General features: G+C 48.4%; 1 protein-coding gene across 14 annotated transcripts in view; it reads right to left on the minus strand.

The window, feature by feature from the left end:
• Positions 1 to 3,095: 3,095 nt before the first annotated feature.
• Positions 3,096 to 19,149, minus strand: part of SGMS1 (sphingomyelin synthase 1) — a 92,286-nt gene continuing 76,232 nt past the window's right edge. For 12 of the 14 annotated variants that reach the window (XM_053983682.1, XM_053983683.1, XM_053983693.1 and 9 more), the window contains 6 exons: positions 15,512 to 16,330; positions 13,284 to 13,343; positions 11,600 to 11,717; positions 8,609 to 8,762; positions 7,786 to 7,952; positions 3,560 to 5,218 (listed from right to left, as the gene is read on the minus strand). In XM_053983682.1, coding sequence (XP_053839657.1) covers positions 5,039 to 5,218; positions 7,786 to 7,952; positions 8,609 to 8,762; positions 11,600 to 11,717; positions 13,284 to 13,343; positions 15,512 to 16,128 — 1,296 coding nt within the window. In that variant the 5' untranslated portion in view covers positions 16,129 to 16,330 and the 3' untranslated portion in view covers positions 3,560 to 5,038. Of the gene's footprint in view, positions 3,465 to 3,559; positions 5,219 to 7,785; positions 7,953 to 8,608; positions 8,763 to 11,599; positions 11,718 to 13,283; positions 13,344 to 15,511; positions 16,331 to 19,149 lie in introns of those variants that run through there. The other 2 variants (XR_008438099.1, XM_053983695.1) reach the window with 2 other exon arrangements.

Below are 19,149 nucleotides of genomic sequence, written 5' to 3' on the forward strand. Positions count from 1 at the left end.
CACCTGTAATGATGGGCAACTCCCCAGTGTCAGGGCCTCACTCATCCCTGCAGGACAGAAACCTTGATTCCAGCCTGTTTGCTACACCCTGGCCAGGTCCTGAGCAGAAAATTGGAACCACCATTATCTCAGCACGAGCAGGTGGCTAGTGCAGAGCTGAGATCTTCCCCAAAGCCTGAGATCCTGGGTGTGAGGGCCCTCAGAGCTCTCACAGCCCCCAGAGCCTTCACAGCAATGAAGAGGCCTCTTACATAATGTTGTTTATTTAACAGAAAATGGCCAAAGTCCTTTCTGCTGGGGCTCAGAGTGGCAGGAGATAAAAGTGTTTGCACAGAGCTGACAGCAAGAACCCTGCCAGGGTTTGGCAAGGGCACCCCAAAGCTGATTTATGTGAAAATCCCAACACCACGTGGATTTTCCTCTCTGGTCAAAACACACACCCCTACTCCAAGCAGCAGCTCACTTTGTGGTGGCAAAAGGTGACTTTCCTGCTGGAAACCACACACATGGAGAGTTTAGGAAGGGCAGGTTGAAGGAAAAGGTAGCAAAATTGGAGCAATTGCAGTTTCTGAACTCAAAATGCTGCACAGGTCACTGAGTGACAGCTGAACTGAAGGGATACCTAACAAATGCAATTAAAATGTTGTCCTGGGGTGCCTCGCCTTTCCTTCCCCACCCTCCCTTGCCTTGCCTCAAGAGCAAGAACTCTCCTGCCGTTCTGGAAAATCATGGTGACATTTTGCTGCTAATAATTTATGGCCAGACCTGTGAACAGCCCAAAATTCCCCAGGTGATGTGCCTTAAATCTCTCCAGGGATGAAAGCTTCAGCTCAAATACAGAATATTTTGCTATTCCTCATCAGAAGCTGCAGCAGCAGCCCCAGGGACAGTGCACTTCCCTGGGATGTGGGAGAGCCCAGGGAAGCATCGCTCCCAGGAGGAGCCAAGCAGCACATGCCAAGGTAAAAAGCTCTGGCACAAAACTGGGAAAACCTCAAAAACAGCAATGCAGACTTGGCAGATCCAAATTCAGTCCCACTGGGTTTTTTTTTTTTTGGGGGGGGGGGGGGGGGAAATGGTCATAAAATGAACAAGGTGGGATGCCCTGTGTCCACCCATGCCAGCAGGGGCTGAGCTGCTGCTGCTGCTGAAAGCCAAATTATGGGAGCCCTGTCTGCTCCCAAACCTTGCAACATCTGCTCCTTCCATCATCTTGGAATCACAGAGTATCCTGATGTGGGAGAGACCCCCATCAAAATCCAACTCCTGGTCCTGTAGAGCGCCTGAGAGTGGTATCCAAACATTTATTTATTTAAACCAAGGGTGTCATGCCCAAATCCTGGTGCTCACTGGCATTCCCTGCCCAACCTGCAGCACACATGGACAGCCAGAGGCAGGAGAGGCATTCAGAGGATGCAAAAAGGAACCACAGATCCTTCTGGCAAATATTTGTGGCCAAAACAGGAGCTTCTCTTCGGGCAGCGCTCTGATCCGCTGGCACCGGGAAGAGACTGAGCACCGAGCTGTGTCCTGAGGAGAACAGGAGGGGGAAGTTGATGGGATTGCTCTTTCCAGAGCACAGGAAAGCAAAGGGATCACTGCCCTTGCTTTCGTGCCCCCCCAACACCTCCCATCCCTGTATTTATGGGTGCAAAACCTGCCCCACGTGCTAAAGGCTGTACCCAGATGGATCTCGGCAACATCAGTGCCCACCCTGCTGGCAGAGATCCTGTTCTGCCCAGGTCTTTCCCACCCTGAACCGTCCTTTTCCAGCCTTTTCTGGTGCAGATCCCTCTTCCCAATTTCAGCTTCCTGGCTACCTGCACTGGCCTGTTCAGGTTTGCCCCTCCACACCCAAACCTGGCTCTGCCTGTCCTCTAAAGACACCCTCAGCACTCAGCTGGAGACCACAGAGGATGGTTCCACTGGGAGATCTGTAGGATTGGGGCACCACAACGCCAGATTCCAGCTTTTACAGCCTTGTAGTTTGCTGTGTTCACCTCTCTGATGGGCACCAAGCGAAGAGGAGCAGCAGGAGCTGGGAGGGAGAGGCAACACTGCACCAGTGCCCAGGGCAAGGGAATCACTTAGGTGGTGGTTCAGCCTCTAACTGGGACAAAATTGTCCCTGGAAGTCACCCAAGGATCCCAGCCCAGCAACACAAAGCTCACAGGCCAAGTGATGGCAGAGGAGCCCCAGCCGCCCTGGCTGCATTCTCCAGAAAGCAGAGGCTGAGGGACGGCTGTAGATGGATCTTACCTGAGCTTTAGAGGGGAACACAGTGGGAAATCTGGGATTCTGGCCATCAGCACCATGCCCTGACCCTGAGCCACATCCCATCCCACCCAGGCACAGCTGCTCCCCGGGAAGGAGGGGCACAAGGCAGCACAAGCTCCACAGCCTGGACCGAGCCAATGCACAGCAGACCTGTCCCAAATCCACCCCTGGGCCCCTCCTCCAGAGGCAGCAGCTCACACTGCCAGCCTCCCTTCCCGAGGCAGCACGCCCTGCCCAAGCACAGCCCCACTGCGGCACAGATGGGACCCTGAGGAGCCAGAGCCATGCAGAAAGTCAGACACCACAAGGCAGGATTCAGCAGATTCCATTTAATGTCATGTGCATATATATCCATACATTTACTTATGTCAATGGTTCGGATGTGCGTGATGCCAGGTCTTGAAAAATCTACTCCTCAGGTTACGTCTGGGAGCGCCAACTCTCTCAAAAATCAGCTCAAAAATCAGCTGGGGTGGGGTTGGGCTGATTAAAAACCAACTTTTAGCCCCAAAAGTCGCCAAAGTGAAGCCGTGAATTGAAGGCAGAGCGGACAGAGCTGAGCCCTGAATTCCCACCCAGCTCTGCAAACGCTGTTGCAAAGGGCTTGGCCAAGGAACCCCTCCCTCCCACAGTCTCTCCCTCCCCCCAGGGAGACAGAACTGATAAGGAAGGAGCTGCTCTCCTTCAGCATCCCAAGCACCAGCGAGGCAGAGCAGCAGAAGCAGCACCCCACCAGCTCCCCAGGATTTTGGCCAAGGCTGAGGAACAGGGCAGAGAGGCAGAGATAAAAACATCCCCCCAAAAAAAACCCAAAAAAAAAAAACCCAAAAAAAAAACCCAAAAAAAAAAAAAAAAAAAAAAAAAAAAAAAAAAAAAAAGAAAAGAAAAGAAGGAAAAAACAACACTTTCACCACCACAGACGCACAGAAATTGGGTTCTCTTCTCTTTTTTTTTCTGGTGTCCAGGGGCCAGGACTGGCAGCTCCTGGGGGAAGGGATGCCCACCCTGCCCTGTGCTGCATCCCAGCAGTTGCAGGGTAGATTTTTCAAGGCCTGGAGATGGCTCCCAGGAAGGCTCCTCCCGCCCACTCGGCATCGATTGCATAGCATTTATTTCAGATAAGGCACTGTTTTGCCCAACAGCAATTCCACATCAATGCAGTTTCCATACAGTCCACATCGGATGGCCTACAGTGCAATAACATCAACATAAAGGCAAGGTTTGGAAGAATAAACCCAGCTTTAAATTTCAATTGAATATTAAGAAGATAAAGGAAACTACATTTTTCAAAAGCCTTTTTTATTTTCCTTCACCATTGTTGTTTTACAATACAAATATCACCTTGTGAATACACAAAAAACCTACAGAAGATAACTCTGCTTCACGTAAAATACAGAATGGATATATATATATATATTTATATATATATTTTTCTCTTCTTCATTCTTTTTTTTATAAAAACTATTTTTGTTCTGCACATTGGCAAGTTTAGGATAGGAGACTTCCCCAAACATACAGTATGTATGGTAGGAGTGAAAACTTAGAATTACATGCAGTTTCTGCACAAATATTTTAAAGAAATAGATTATCTTTGTTGTTTTTCAACAACACTCCGATAAGGGGATGGAGAAACCGTTCATAGTTCACTCAGTGATCATTTGTAAAATTCTTAAAAAACAGGAATTCATGGCTGTTTTGCTTTTTAAAATCCAGCTACCAAGTAGACAATAAAGTGATACTTTTTTAGCTTGACCTGCCCACAATGTGTGAGCAAGGTCGGACCGTTTTTTTTATTTGGTGGGGTGTGAGGTTTTTCCCTACACGTGGCAATTTCAACATTATAAGCAAATTTCCAGTTTAATTTAGCTATAAATGCAAAAATTAGTAATTATACAGTATATATAATTCTGCTTTCATGGAATACTTTATTTTAAATAAAAACATTTAAGACTGCCTACTGACCATACAATCAAGACAAGAAAGGCACTAGAAACATAGACAAATCTCTCTCTCTCTCTCTCCCAAGAAGCATTTTCTTTAAATTTTTTTAACTCTCTATTCTTTGACATGTAAAAATCTTTTTAAATTTATTTTTTTTCATACACATTTTGAAAAATAAAGTTAGGAAATACTTAGAAAATCACTTTACATTTTTTCTTTTTTTTGGTTTTTTTCTTTTTTTTTTTGCACTTTTTTGACACAGTCACTGCAGAATCTACAAAATCAGGATTTACCAAACCTTTCTGTGTCTATCACCTTATTCATAGCGCGGTGCAACAGGTAGAAAGATTTCTTGACTTCACCCAAGGCAGATATTTAGAAACCTTCATATAGTCATTTGCTAGAAAATGGCTTACAGCCCAATCTTTGGGGCAAGAGATATGAAAAGTATGTTTTCCCAAGAAAATAATATGCTTTGTTCCCAGACGTGACTGGAAAGACCAGAACTTATGATATAAAAGCTTTTCATCTATGTTGTCGCATCATATACAAAGGAACATGGTGATGGGCAAATGCAAATCCCAACTCTACCAACAAGAAATGTGTAACAGTGCATGATCAGTTAAATTCTCTTTATTGTTGTCCAACGCAGATCCTTTGGAGAGAAAAAAAGATCACAGTGCTTACCAGGTAACTGAAAAGGTCAGGTCCAGGGAGCTGCTAAAGAAAGGGTTAGGGAGCGGTGGATTTTTGTTTATGGCATCTTCTCTTGGAGTTGTGAGCACTTGGGACAGGTCCTTTCGGGGCTCTGGTGACACTGTTACGTGTCACTCACCAGGCGGCTGTACTTGACCTGCCGGCCCCGCGCCAGCGCCGGACACCGCAGGGGCCAGTGGTAGGAGCGAGGTACAATTCCTTGGACATTCTTCTCAAAGTACTGGAAGGGCTTGTACCACCAGACCCTTGCAAGGAGGTTAGTTTGGGAAGCTTCTTTTAGCACCTGCAGGGAGAGGAGGACAAAAAGAGGGTCACTGAAGGGCAGGTCCTTTATTCGCACGACACTGTTCATTGGTGCTGTCCTGCTTCCTGCTGCTCCCAAAATCTCGCCTCCCAAACTGATCCCAGCCTCCCTGCACCTGCCTACAGGACCTCAGCTGTTTGATGGGCCCACAGGAAAGGAATGAGTGGCCCAAAGACCGGTGTCTGCTCTCCTTTGGGAATGAAAATGCCATCCCAAAGCATGGCTGTTCCTTAAGTGCCTTTGAAATTCCATGCGGCTCAGGAATCACTTCGGGCCTGGCTGTGTGCCTGTGGAGCTGTGGGAATAAACCACACAGGACTCTATTTTCTTCATGGTGGAAAAAGCTCCTTCTTTAATCACATAACTCCTTTTTATACAGTTTTACAGACCTCGTGTGTGACTCCAATTGGTCAGTAGCTTTCTTGCCAATTACTTTTATTGGTAATTAACAAGTTGTTACTCTATATTGATTGGTCACTAAAACTCCTGGTGTCTACATGTAGGAAAAGCTGTTTGTGAGAGCTAGTTTTCATTTGTCTATCTGTGTAAAACCAGTTTATAGAGGTGCTGGTTGTTTTTTACCCAGGAACAGATTGTTATGTTAAGGTACTGCTCACACGACGACGGTTTTCACATGGGAACTTGCAAAGGGCTAGCCTGACTTAGAAGAAATGACAGGCTAGCCAGAGCAGGGTTGATTTTATAAGGCTTTTCTTTATAATTTTCCTACCTTACTGCAAGAGGGAGCCATGAGCAGGGCACGTCCCAACCCATCTGGAGGAAGTCAGAAGCCAGCCCTGCCCTCCACACACTCCCGGACTGCTCCCACCTACCTTTTGCTTCTCTCAGCCATGAGCAAGCCCCAGCCCACAGACACAGAGTGGGCAGGTCCTGAGGGAATTATCCACCCCCCCCCGCTGCCTATTATCCATGCCAGAGCCAGGGATCCCTGTATCCACCCACAAGCACAGGGCTCATACACTGAGCTTCATCTCCATGTCAAGCTCACATGGCAAATAAATCCACTGTTGCTTTTCATTTTGAGGCCAGGCACAAGCCCCAGCACGAGGAAGGAGGGAGCAGCACAGCAATGTGTGCTCAGGGAAGGATCCAGGGACTGGCATTTCCCAACATCCTGGCAGCTCAGGGCAGCAGTGCTGAGCCACCTCCCCAGTCACAGCAGGCAGCAGAACGGGAACGTTTCCTCACTGAGGGCTCTCCTGAAGCAATTCCTCAGCAGGACTGGGGGCACTCCTGACTCCAGCACTTCCAGCTTGGAAGTACCACTGCTCTGAGAGCCCAGGAGCAGAGTCAAAGCACAGAATCCTCTGGGGCTGTGGGACAAGAGCTGCAGAGTGTGGGCACAGAACACACTGCCTCCCAAACTGACTGAACATCAAAGGGCACCTAATTTGCAATTAGGCACTTGGCTAGAAATGCACCACAAGGCTTGGCTGTGGTGTATTGCTTCAGGTAGCACCAGACCAGTGGAATAACGAGGTGGGACCTACAAGGATTTCAGGGGGCTGGAGCCAGATGATCTTCAGGGCCCCTTCCAGCCCAGATCATTCCACAATCATTCTGTAACAGGATCTAAAACTCTGCACTGTCACAATATAAATTCATCTCCTACCATTGCAGCAGGTCTTTAATACACATAATTAACAGCATATGCCACAGATAAGCAAAAGATCTTTGACCATGAGCAGAGAAAATATTTGGACACCAATATGCTGCTACGGACCTAAAAAATGTCTCTTAACTCCCTTGTCCACTATCTGTGGCAAAGACTTTTGCATTTCCTCTCAGAGAATCATGGAACTCCCAGAGTTGGAAGGGATTCACAGGGATCACTGATTCAGCTCCTGGCCCTGCACAGACACCCCAACAATCCCACCCTGGCATCCCTGGAGAGGGACCAGCCTGGAGCTCTGGCAGCCTCCTGGAGCTCTGGCAGCCTCGGGGCCGTGCCCATTCCCTGGGGAGCCTGGGCAGTGCCAGCACCCTCTGGGGGAAGAACCTTTCCTGATCTCCAGCCTGGCACAGCAGAGGAGGTTTCTCTTTCCTCAGCATTGTCAGCTCCTCTCTGATTGCCCCAGTTCACCAGCCAGGAGAACTCTCCACCCCCTGGAAACACTTTCAAAAACCAGTTCCTTTTTAGCAAGGCCCCCTCCTGTACCTCGAGAGACCTGTGGCACAAGCCACAGAACACAGGAAAACCCCAGCTAGCCTCAACAACCAAACAAAACAAAACAAGGCAAAAGAATCTAAATGGTTTGTTGTTCTGTCACAAATGTGGCCACCTGGCCCAAATTCAGAAGACTTAAAAAAGCTGAGGTTATCTAGGGGCAGGAGAGTCCTGCCTGCCTTTGAGAACACCTTCCCACATTTTTGTGGTCAAGAACCCAATTAATGATGCCTCTTTCTTCCCTGCAAACCCAACAGCTGGGGGGAAGAGAGGGACTCTGCACAGGACATGGGTGAGCCTGGATATTCCCACCCCCACAGGCTACAGCAGGAGCATCCAAGGAGTGGGAGGAACTCACTTGCTGGTTGGCCATTGTGTGGTACCACCAGAATAGCCTTGTAGTGATGTAGTAAGCCACCACCACGTCCACAGTGTAGTGGTCATGAGCAAGGAGGATGCAGAACATCCCCACCATGCTGAGCGCCCAGCAGAGCCAGTGGTACCACCAGAGTCGCCGTGGGGAATCTGCAAAGAAGCACAAGCAGGGGTTACTCCCAAGTGCAAGCTTATCAGGACTACTGCTGTGAATAGCAGAGGTCATGGACTGCAATCCTGGCTGACACAGAGATGCCTGTGCTGAGATTAAGAGCAGGAATAATGCTGAGATCACAAAGCATCACTCTCTTAAGGTGTAACTTAAAATTGTACTCGGGGTTAATGAGATCTTTGGAAGTGAGAAAGGTTATGAAATCTTTGAGAAAGATATAATATACCCTGGCCAGTCAAATCAACCTGCTTGTGTTTAGATTGGGTTTTTGGAAGGAATTGTTCCTTGGGAGGGTGGGCAGGCCCTGGCACAGGGTGCCCAGAGCAGCTGGGGCTGCCCCTGGATCCCTGGCAGTGTCCAAGGCCAGGCTGGACAGGGCTTGGAGCAGCATGGGACAGTGGAAGGTGTCCCTGCACATGGCAGGGGTGGGATGAGATGGCTTTTAGGTCCCTCCCATCCCAAACCATTACAATCCCTCTGGTGAAGAATTTTACCCTAATACCCAGCGTGAGGCAATTTCCTCTCACCATGGAGCACACAGATATTTTAACACAAATTGTGTTCTCCAGTGAGCACAACAGAAACCCCTCAGTCAGGAAGGAAGCACACAAGAGGAGGGCAGCAGGGCACTCACACTCTTTGATGAACAGGTAGGTGAGGGTTAGGATGACGGTGTGGCCACTGTACAGGTAGTCCCCACACATGTTGTGGGAGCCCGTGATGGACAAGCCTCCGCCAGCAATCAACTTCATTATCCTTCGCAGGTGAGATTCCCAGTCTCCAAAGAGCTGGTGGGACAGCAAAATACAAAAGCACAGTGAAATATCACAGCTCAAAGCAATGGTTTTAAAACCAGCAATTTGGCCTTTCAGTTCTTCTCCCTTTCTGCTTTGATCCACAACATCAATCAGCAGATAAATCAATCCTCAGCCTTTCCCAAAAGCTGGCAGCACATTTCTAGCAGGAAAAAGACTGGAAATGAGACACAAGTGTTTTGATGCTTTGCACCTCTTGTAGCTGGTGCTCAGGTGAGATTTTCCTTCTGTTCAAGAGGCAGCACACTCTAAAATAAATGAGGTTTAATTTAGTTCATGTTGTTGGTAACAGTGCAGGCCCTACTGGTGATCATCCAACAGAAACCAGGAGGAACTGCCCAGACTGAACAGCCAGCTGCCAAAGCCAGGATCTGATGAACAGAAGAGCACCTCACTCCAAACCCCAAGGCCTTGGAAAAGTCTGCTAATTATTTCTTTCTGCTTCCCATTCCAACAGAAACATGTGTGCTGTCTGTCAGAGCACAGGGTCAGACTTGTGCTTTGAATCCACAGCAGCCCAAACAGGTATCTCCCTCCACACCCAGATTTGCTCTGACCCACCCCCAAGCATGGCACTGGCTCACGGAGCATTCCTGGAAAAACTTCAGTTTGCCCAAGGAAAGCCAAATCCAAGCAAACCAAGTCCTTCCCAGAGGAAACTCTGCTCCCTCTCCCTAGTGACCGAGGGCAGCTGGCACTGCCCAACACTTTCGCTGCTCTCAGCTCTTAACCTAGGCCAAATATTAAACAAATCCACAAAAAAAGCATGCCATGGGAGAACCAGGATGTGTGGAGAACCTCTGGGACCCATCAGGAAACAGGGACTAATGGATCAATACACACGTGTGCTGCATCCTCACCTCATTTTATGGTGCTTGAAAATCCATGGAAACCATTGAACTGTCAGAAGGAAACACAGACCACCCCAGGCTGGCCATTATGCTTTTGTTTTAAAGCTTGGCCTTGCTTTAAGAAGTGGAAATTAATGATTTCTGACAGACTTGAGCATGTTCTTTGCAGGAATTAAACATTTCCTGCTAACAGTTGCTCACAAACACTAAACTGCTCCCCAAAGCCCAGTTTCACAATCATATAGAACTCAATAAGGTGTTGAGAGGTTATTCTTTTCCCACCAGTACATTTAGGGCTTTCAAGAAAACTCCTTAATCTTATCAGGGCCCTCAGCTTGTCTCTACTTGAGTAATGAGAAGGATTTGCCAATGCCATAAATTCCCCAAATTCCCCAAACAGGCAGATTTATTCACTTCAGCCCATAAATACCTGTGTTCTCTCTTTTTTAATTTCCTAGCAGCAGGCTGTTCAAACACAGTGCTGAATCCTCTCCCACTGATTTCTCTTTCCAAAATCCCTTCAAAAGCCACAGTTGTTCTGCCTTGGCAAACATTGGCTTTTCCAAAGGAAAAAGCATTTTGGCTTTGTTTGGATGTGCCAATCCTCACCAAAACAACGACAGCACATGGATCGAGTCCAATCAGGATTTTACTACCTGTACTTCAGTGATTTTACAACCTGCCAGCTGATTTATGGCTGTGCTCCTGCCCTTTCTCCTGCTTCAACTGCGTCACAGCACAACCAGCCCCAGGAATTGCAGTAAGGACCAGGATTCCAGCAATGCTGGAGTGACCAGAGGTGGATGCAACACCACCAGCTCTGTCCCGTCTCCACCCTGAGCACATGAATTACCCTTCCAGGCTGACCACAAGGGTCAACACCTCTGTCCCAGTAGCCTGGTTTCAGCCACGGCTTTCACAAGCCTAATTTATCCCTCAGAGTCAGTGCTGGACTGGGGAGGAGGTGAGAAGTCCTTGTGCTAACAGAATTGCAAAAATATGTGCAGGAGACAGCCTTAGGAAAGTCTTTCTGGGCCATTTTCAACCACGAATCATATTTGGATTTGACACACTGAGGTGTGTATTTATTTAGAAATCAGTGACTCACACATGGCAAAGGTTGCACACATTCAAGAGTTTCAGTGGGGACAGGAACCTGCTGATCATGCAAGTTAGTTCAAAATGCCACAGAATTTGGGTAGCTCAGTGCTTTGAAAAGGGTGGGAATTCCTGCACTGCCCTGCAGAACCTGTCAACACCTCCACTGAGAGGGCAGCCAGTGACCTGCAGAAGGGTGTCCCTGTCACACCAAACCAGCGCTCTCAAATTAAAATTATAGAATGGTTTGGGCTGGTTTGGGCTTAAAGTTCATCCCATTCCACCCCCTGCCATGGACAGGAACACCTTCCACCGTCCCAGGCTGCTCCAAGCCCCAGTGTCCAACCTGGCCTTGGATCCAGGGGCAGCCACAGCTGCTCTGGGCACCCTGTGCCAGGGCCTGCCCACCCTCCTAGGGAACAATTCATTCCAAATATTCCATCTAACCCTGTCCTTTGGCAGTCTGAACCCATTCCCTGTGTCCTGTCACTCCAGTTCCTGTTGAGGGTCCCTCTCCAGCTTCCCTGTGTCCCTTCAGGCCCTGGAAGGAGCTGTGAGGTCTCCACACACCCTTCCCTTCTCCAGGCTGAGCATTGCCAGCTCTCCCAGCCTGGCTCCACAGGGAAGGTGCTCCAGACCCCTCAGCACCTCCATGGCCTCCCCTGGACCTGCTCCAACAGTTCCATGCCCTCCTTGTGTTGCAGACACCAGAACTGTGCACAGAATTCCAGGTGGACTCTCACCTGAGCAGGGCAGAGGGGCAGAATGCCCTCCCTTAGAAACACTTCTTGAGAAAGCAGTTTTGGGAACAACAGGACGAGGGGGGAAACAGGCAGATTAGGGCAGGCAGGAGGAATTTACCTTTGGAGAACACTTGAAATGCATTCCAGGTACTGGGAGTGTAGTCACATACATGGTAATACACCGGTACAGGTATAGTGTGCCAACGATACAGAAAAATCTTCTGCTAATTATAGACCTGGCAGGGAGAAAAAACAGCCACAAATAAGGAGGTCGCTCAAGGCAAACAAAATCCACAAAGATAAATAAAACAAACCAGCAGCTGGTTTCTCCCCATGCTTTGGAAACTCATGACACTATCGGCTTACACCTGGGAATGCTGAACTACTCCACAAATATTCCCACACCCTCCAGGCCAGGAACACAGGAGCAACACAACCCACACTGCCTTTGAAGGTGATTACAATAAATCTAAGGATTAGGGTGCAGAAGCCTGTGCAGATTGGGTGCTGAAGACATTAAAGGGGATTTCATGCCCCACACCCCTCCATTAGCTGTGGCCAGTCACTGATTTCCTATTCGAGGCAGGGGATAAAGTTACAGAATTTTCATTCTGAGATGAAAAGGAGTAAGTTTATTTCAGCTGACACACAATTTAGTGATTACAAAGGGTGTCCTGTATAACCCAGAGGAGTGGGAGAACACATCTTTCCTGAGCAGCATTATAAAGGAAGCAGTTCACATCAGCAAGGAAAGCTCCCAAATAAAAATGCAGAGCTGCCCTGGCTGCAGGACAGGGTGTTTGCAGGGAAGCCACTCAGCAGCCACAGCTGCAGAGACATTTATTAGTGAGGGCTGATGTTCACAGAGAGGGCAGATGCAGATCTGGGGTACCACGAGGTGCTCCTGCAAAACCAGCACGAGCACCCAGGGTAAAGGATGGGCTCAAGAGGGACAGCCAGCCCCAAAACTGCCCCACTGGGCTAACACCTAAAAACACCTCAAAGAAAGACAATTAAACCACTCCTGGCACATCCACCAGGACAGGGGCAACCTCTGGAGAGATCCTAAGGAGAGATCACTGCCAAGGTTACAGAAATCAGGGATGAATCCAATTACAGCAATCACCCTTCGTGTGCCACTGGCTACAGACCCTGGGGGGTTTGGTTAATTTTAAATCACTGTTCTTTGCACTTATGGCCATTTCAAGCTGCAGGTTCTGGCATTCACTGAATCCAAGAACAGTCTGGATTGGAAGAAACCATCAAGATCATCTCATTCCACCCCCTGCCATGGCAGGGACACCTTCCACCATCCCAGGCTGCTCCAAGCCCTGTCCAGCCTGGCCTTGGGCACTGCCAGGGATCCAGGGGCAGCCACAGCTGCTCTGGGCACCCTGTGCCAGGGCCTGCCCACCCTCCCAGGGAACAATTCCTTCCCAATATCCCATCCATCCCTGCCCTCTGGCAGTGGAAGCCATTCCCTTGTCCTGTCCCTGCAGGCCCTTCCAAAGAGTCTCTCCCCTTCTTTCTTGGAGGTTCCCTTCAGGCACTGGAATTCAGTTGTTGCTATTTTGCTCACTTAAAATAAATTAATATTCCTATCAAGCTGAGCTCTTTCAAAATTCAAAATTGGCCACCTTTTAAATTTTTCAGTGCTTTTGGCATGGTTATTAAACTGGAGTGCTCCACTCTTGGAGGAGTATGAGTTTGCAGTGCCAGATCAGTAACACCTTGAGTGCCTTGATTTAGCAGGAAAAATTCACCTCTTGCAGGCTAGACACATTTCGCACTGGAGTACTCACTGCTGTAAAACAGTATTCCAGACTTTTTTCTTCCCTCTCCTGGTGTAAACATGGGCAAAACTGTGAGTTAAGAATGATAATTATTAATTTTGTTCCAAGAACTGAAATTTAAGTGTGGAGGTCACCATTCCAATAGAGCAGGGGTTCTCCTCTGCAGAATTTTCCCTCTCATATCTCATTTCTTGTGGCTTTTAGAACCAGACATGAACCTGCTTTTTTCTTTTTAACATAAAGGCAGACAGTGGGTTGGGGATTAAAGGCTGAGCAACACCATATTCTGAGAGACCAAAGAAGCATTTTTCCGAGCACTGAATTTCTTTTTTTAATTAAAACTACCACTTGATTTTCCTGGATTTGGAATATTTTACCTTAGGAAAGTCTGAGAGAGCTCTGCACTGTAATAGATAGAAAAAATAAATGTAAAAAGCCTTGTATTTCCCTTTCCCCCAGGAGGATTTGTGTGAGTGTGAGACTCAGAGCCAGCCAGCAAGTACAACCTCCACACTTACTCCTGGCCCAGAGAAATCCATCCCAGCTCTGCAGACCTCAGCAGCGAGCAGCCTGCTCCTTCAGCCCCATGAGCCAAACACATGGCCAATCCTGGCATTGTGCTTCTCCCACAGCATCTGGGAATGCTTCCCAGAGAAGTTCATCTGCCTCAGCAGCTTCCTTGAGCTCCCTGTGGAAACTGCAGAGTGCCCAGCCAGATCTGCTCCTGCCTTCTGGAGAGACACCAGCCCAATCCCATGCCATGGACAGCATTAGAATCATGGAACCACAGAATGTTTGCCTTGGAAAGGACCTTGAAGCCCTTCCAGTTCCACCCCTGCCATGGGCAGGGACACCTTCCACTTGTCCCAGGCTGCTCCAAGCCCCAGTGTCCAACCTGGCCTTGGACACCTCCAGGGATGAGGAAGCAGAAGTGAGGAAGGCCCATCTAGCCCAATGCCCTCCCTTTATTCCTGAATTAAGTTTCAAAGGGAGAGGATAACCCCACCACAAAAGGGATTCAGCTCTTTCTGTAGCACTGAGTCACCACCCCATCCAAAACCACAAGAACAAGGTCCTCAAGATAAAGCCACCTCGCTGGGCTCCTGTTCCTGCCAGCACCCCTCCTGCTCTTCCCTTTCTGCTGCTCAGCCACAGCTCAGGCCTCTTGGACCTTGATCCCTCTGCTCACAGAAAAAAAAAGAGGGATTTTGGTCTTCAAAACATTCCATGACCTGTGCATACACTGACCAAGCTCTGGGACTCTCTGGCATCTTCTCCTAACACCAGAAAAGGCCCTTCCAAAGGGGATTTCCCATGGCAGGGAGCTGGAATGGGATGACCTTTAGGGTCCCTTCCAGCCCCTAATACTCTGTGATTCTATAATTTAAATAAAAACAAACACCCCAAAGCAAATGGGGACACGGTAGGGGGGAGACCTTCACATCTGCCAGGGACACCAATGTATGTATGTCACCATCAACTCAACCCACATCTCACTGCTTCAAAATCTCCAAGGATTCTGCTGTTTTTCACCTACAGCCTCTGCTCAGCCCCACCACAGGGTGTTTGATCCCTGACATGGCCCTATGAACCCGACACCTCCTTCTTGAGGGCAATCCCACACCACCCCCTCTAGCTGTTTCCCTTGGGTTTAAAATCATGGAATATCCTAAGCTGGAAGGGACCCACAAGGATCACTGACCCAGCTCCTGTTCCTTCACAGACACCCCAATAATCCCACTCCATATATCCTTGGGAGCATTGCACAAACGCTCCTGGAGCTCTGGCAGCTGTGCCCATTCCCTGGGGAGCCTGGGTAGTGCCAGCACCCTCTGGGGGAAGAACCTTTCCCTGAACTCCAAGCTAAACCTCCCCTGGCACAGCTCCAGCCATTCCCTTGGGTCCTGGTTCACAGCTGCCCTCACAAGATCATGAGTTGTGCCCCCTCTGAACAAACAGTGAGTTCAAAACATCATTTCACCCAATCCATGGCTTCTCACCCATGAAAAAGGTCCGAGTTAACCACGCAGGCAAACACAAGCAGGGGTGTTGCTCTGTTTCTTAGGGAACATTTGGACCTCTGCCTTCTACACAAGCAGCTCACACTGTGTGCTATTTCACCTTTGAAAACTGAGATAAGAAGATTCACAAGAAGCTTCATTTTGTTTGGGTGCAAACCAGCATCTGCCCTCCAAAAGCTGTCAGAAGCACTCAAGTTTTGAAAAGGTTTTACTTACTTGTATTTTAAGAGCAGCCACTGAACAAACCACAGTCCTACAAGGATCATGCCGTTGATTTCACAAATAGAAAAAGCCCATTGCACCCGATCAAAGCGATCAAAAAATGCATCTGGGAGGGGAGGCTGCACCTCCTTGGGAGGTACTCGTTCATGAACCACCGAGATAGTCACCGTGGTGAAGACGAAACAAAAAAGTGCATAAATAAAAGCCAGGAAAGTTTTGCCCCATTCCATGGGATACTGCGAGCGCTCCGGCTCCGGCATGGGGATCTTGATCATCTCCTTCTTGAAGCCATTGGGGACCCCATTGAGCTTGAGCGCGGCGCCGAAGCCGTTCTGGCGCGCGGCGTCGCCGGCGCGCACGTGCCCGTTGGCGTGGCCGTTCTTGTGAGCCTCCATGTGGTGAGCCATCTTCAGCCCCTCGATCATGTTCAACAGCCGCTGGCCGCTGTCGGAAGACACCCGGGACAGAGGGGACTTCTTGAAATCCTCCTCCGTCAGGTTGATGAGGTCCCGCCCGGTGAAGTTCTTCAGGGGCTCACAGTACTCCGGCACGGCATTGTCCGTCAGCCAGCTGGTCACCTCCTCGGGTGACCACAGCACCACTTCTTTCATCTCGCCAGGGACGGTGGCACATGGGCTTTAAAGAGGGCAGCAGTCACTGCGGCTCCAGCGCGGCAGGAAGCTCCTCCTTGGCTTCATCTTGTCCCAGGAACGGGTTTGGCCAGAGGTGAGAGCCCGTCCCTCCCCGGCCGACACCAGCGTGCAGCCAGCATGGGAAACGCTCTACTTCATCTTCGTGTTGGCATTCTTCTTCCTGGAGAGGGGGAGACAAACACAAAACCAGGCATTAGCACGGCATTTAGCCTGCGGTTCATGGCTAAAACCAAAATTCCTGCACAAAACCAGCCGTGCTCGAGATGGGCAACAGACTCTGGAGGGAAAAGAGCAGCAGATCTGAGCTCCAGCACTGTACACACAGCACTGTCCTTCCCAAGCTCACTGTTGATTTCTTAAAAGATTTAACACCACTTTGCAGCTGTGGGAAGCTTCCCTCCTGCACTGTATTTGTTACATTTTCCATTTCAATGCTCTAGTCCATGAGCAGCACCCAAACTCCTCTTACAATCACCATACTCATGGATTTAAGGAGCTACAGAGCAAATGTTTGGTATTATTTGTGGCAGAAACCTCTTCTACCCCTTACAGACTGGTACCTTAATGCAATGTGTGGCACCAGCGATTGAATAAGAAACCTGTTTTTCATTCTGCAAGGCAAAAATCATAAAATCACAAAATCCCAGACTGGTTTGGGTTGGAAGGGACCTTAAAGCTCATCCCATTCCACCCCCTGCCATGGGCAGGGACACCTTCCACTAGACCAGCTTGCTCCAAGCCCCATCCAACCCACCCTAGAACTCCTCCAGGTGCCACATGTAGTCATCAACACTAAAAAATTGATGTAGATAAGCAAGGATCTACTCTCTGGGCCAAAAGAGCAGCAGGAAAATCAAAAATCAAGCAGATTAGTCTGAGAATAAAATGAAGCCTTTAGGTTTACAGGTATTTAGCAGCTCTGTGAGGTAAATTTGACTGTTACCAGGTACCCTGCTCCAATTCAAAGAAATGTTTTCTACTAGCTAAAAAAAGGAACCAGGAGAAAAAAGTTTACTTTTTGTTTTAAAGAGGAACTAGGTAAGAAACTTCTATACTCAATGAATTGCAGAAATAGCTTAGAAAAGCAGATTGCTTCCAGTACAAAAGTTACAAGAACACACAAGTTACTTGCTTGAAATCTCTTCCTGAATTTTTGAGACACAAGCAGCGAACAAGGCAGTGATGGCAGCAACCACCACCAGCAAATCCTCAGGTCTGAGGTGTTTATTTAACCAAAAACCAAAACTGCTCCTCCCTAGAGCAAGGAGAGGAAAGCAGTGAAAGCCCCACCATCCCACAGACCACATGCTCTGCTGCAGCATCATAAACATGAAGTGAGAAGGTAACAGCACAGGGAAAAAAATCACTTCATATTTTCAGAAGTCAAATCAAGCCCTTATCAGCTCAAAGAATATTTTTAGCCTCTTACAGGCTCCTAAGTGTTTGTGTTTCATCAAAGGGAGCAAAGTTGTGACTGAGGAAAACCAAAATAATTTACCCTACTGGCACAATCTGAGCTGAAGTGGCTCGGAACAGATACAGAGCTTTCCTCCTATGCAAACATGACCACGCTGCACATCAATTCATTTTCTGACCTGTTCCCTCTAAGCTCAGCAAGAAACACAAGGTGCAGCTTTTAATTTGTTTTTCCATGGAAGGAACTGTGATGGTAGAGAAAAGAAAAAGCCTTGGATGGAAGGACTGGCAGTACTTTGGACAGGCCACCTCTCACTTACTGGACACACCAGGAATGTGCACACATTTAAATCCACAGAGCAAGGCAGGGATGAAGATGACTCTTCCACTTTGTGCATATCTGTGCTGTTTTAAAGCAGAAGTGAGGCTACAGCTCTATTTCCTTCCTTTTCTTTCAATACTGAGGAAGGCTTTCAAGCCACAGATTGCTTCATTATTCAAGTTGTGTTTAGCAAATCAGTATTTAGTTACAGAGCTCTGAACATGGAAAAAGGATGGCCTGAATTATGCATGGTAACCCACATTAGAAGCTCCTACAAGGCCAGGACCGAGCAGCAGCTCAGCTCCACCTGCCCGTCTCCGTGTGCTCATTTCAAATCCCAGCTCTGGCAGCACAAATTCCCAGCAGACAATCCTAACAGACTTCTTGCTGCTTCCCAGGATGGTGCCTCACAATGATAAAGCCGAAGTTATTTATTTTTAATGCTGTTCCCCCACCTGAGCTCTGGGCCTGCAGCAGCCATCCAGCCTGGCTTTGGGGTTGTCTGAGCACTCTGTGGGCACCACGAGGTGGCCCAGCATTACCTAAACCTTTTCAGTTTTCGACACTGGAGTGCCTAAATCCCAGTTTCCCAAATCTCTGACCCTGACAGAGCAGCTTCCTGTCCACCCTGACAACATTTTTAAGGATTTGGAATCCCAAAGACACAGTTCAGACTACATCTCCACTGCCAGGGAAGGTCTAGGTTGGATACTGGGAAAAAATTTCTCCATGGAAAAGGTTGTCCAGCCCTGGAATAGGCTGCCCAGGGCAGTGGCAGAGTCACCATCCCTGCCTGGAAGGATTTAAAACATTTGTAGGTGTGGCACTCGGGGACATGGGTTAGTGGTGGCCTTGGGAGTGCTGGGGGAATGATTGGACTTGATGAGCTTAGAGGGCTTTTCCAACCTAAACTATTCCCTGATTACATTCCATGAAAGCTTCCAGCAGGTTCTAAGATGAGCTCCAGATGGAAAAATCTGTTGCCAGCTGCAAATAGCACTTGGATACTGGCACAAGAGTCCCAAAATGCTGGTGTGACCCCAGGATACCTGGCCTGGCAGCCTGACAAAAACCAACAAATGTGTGCCTTGCAGTAAAACTGCGGGTTTGGGCAGTATTGCTGGAAACTACCATCAGTTCCAAAATGTGCTCTCACACCACCAGTGTAAATCACTATCAAGCACCTTTTGTAAAAGCAGAGTAAATTATACAGGAGGAAAGGTAATCCTCTGCCAAGGACA

Source organism: Vidua macroura, chromosome 8 (genome assembly GCF_024509145.1).
Source record: "Vidua macroura isolate BioBank_ID:100142 chromosome 8, ASM2450914v1, whole genome shotgun sequence".
NCBI classification, from domain to species: domain Eukaryota; kingdom Metazoa; phylum Chordata; class Aves; order Passeriformes; family Viduidae; genus Vidua; species Vidua macroura.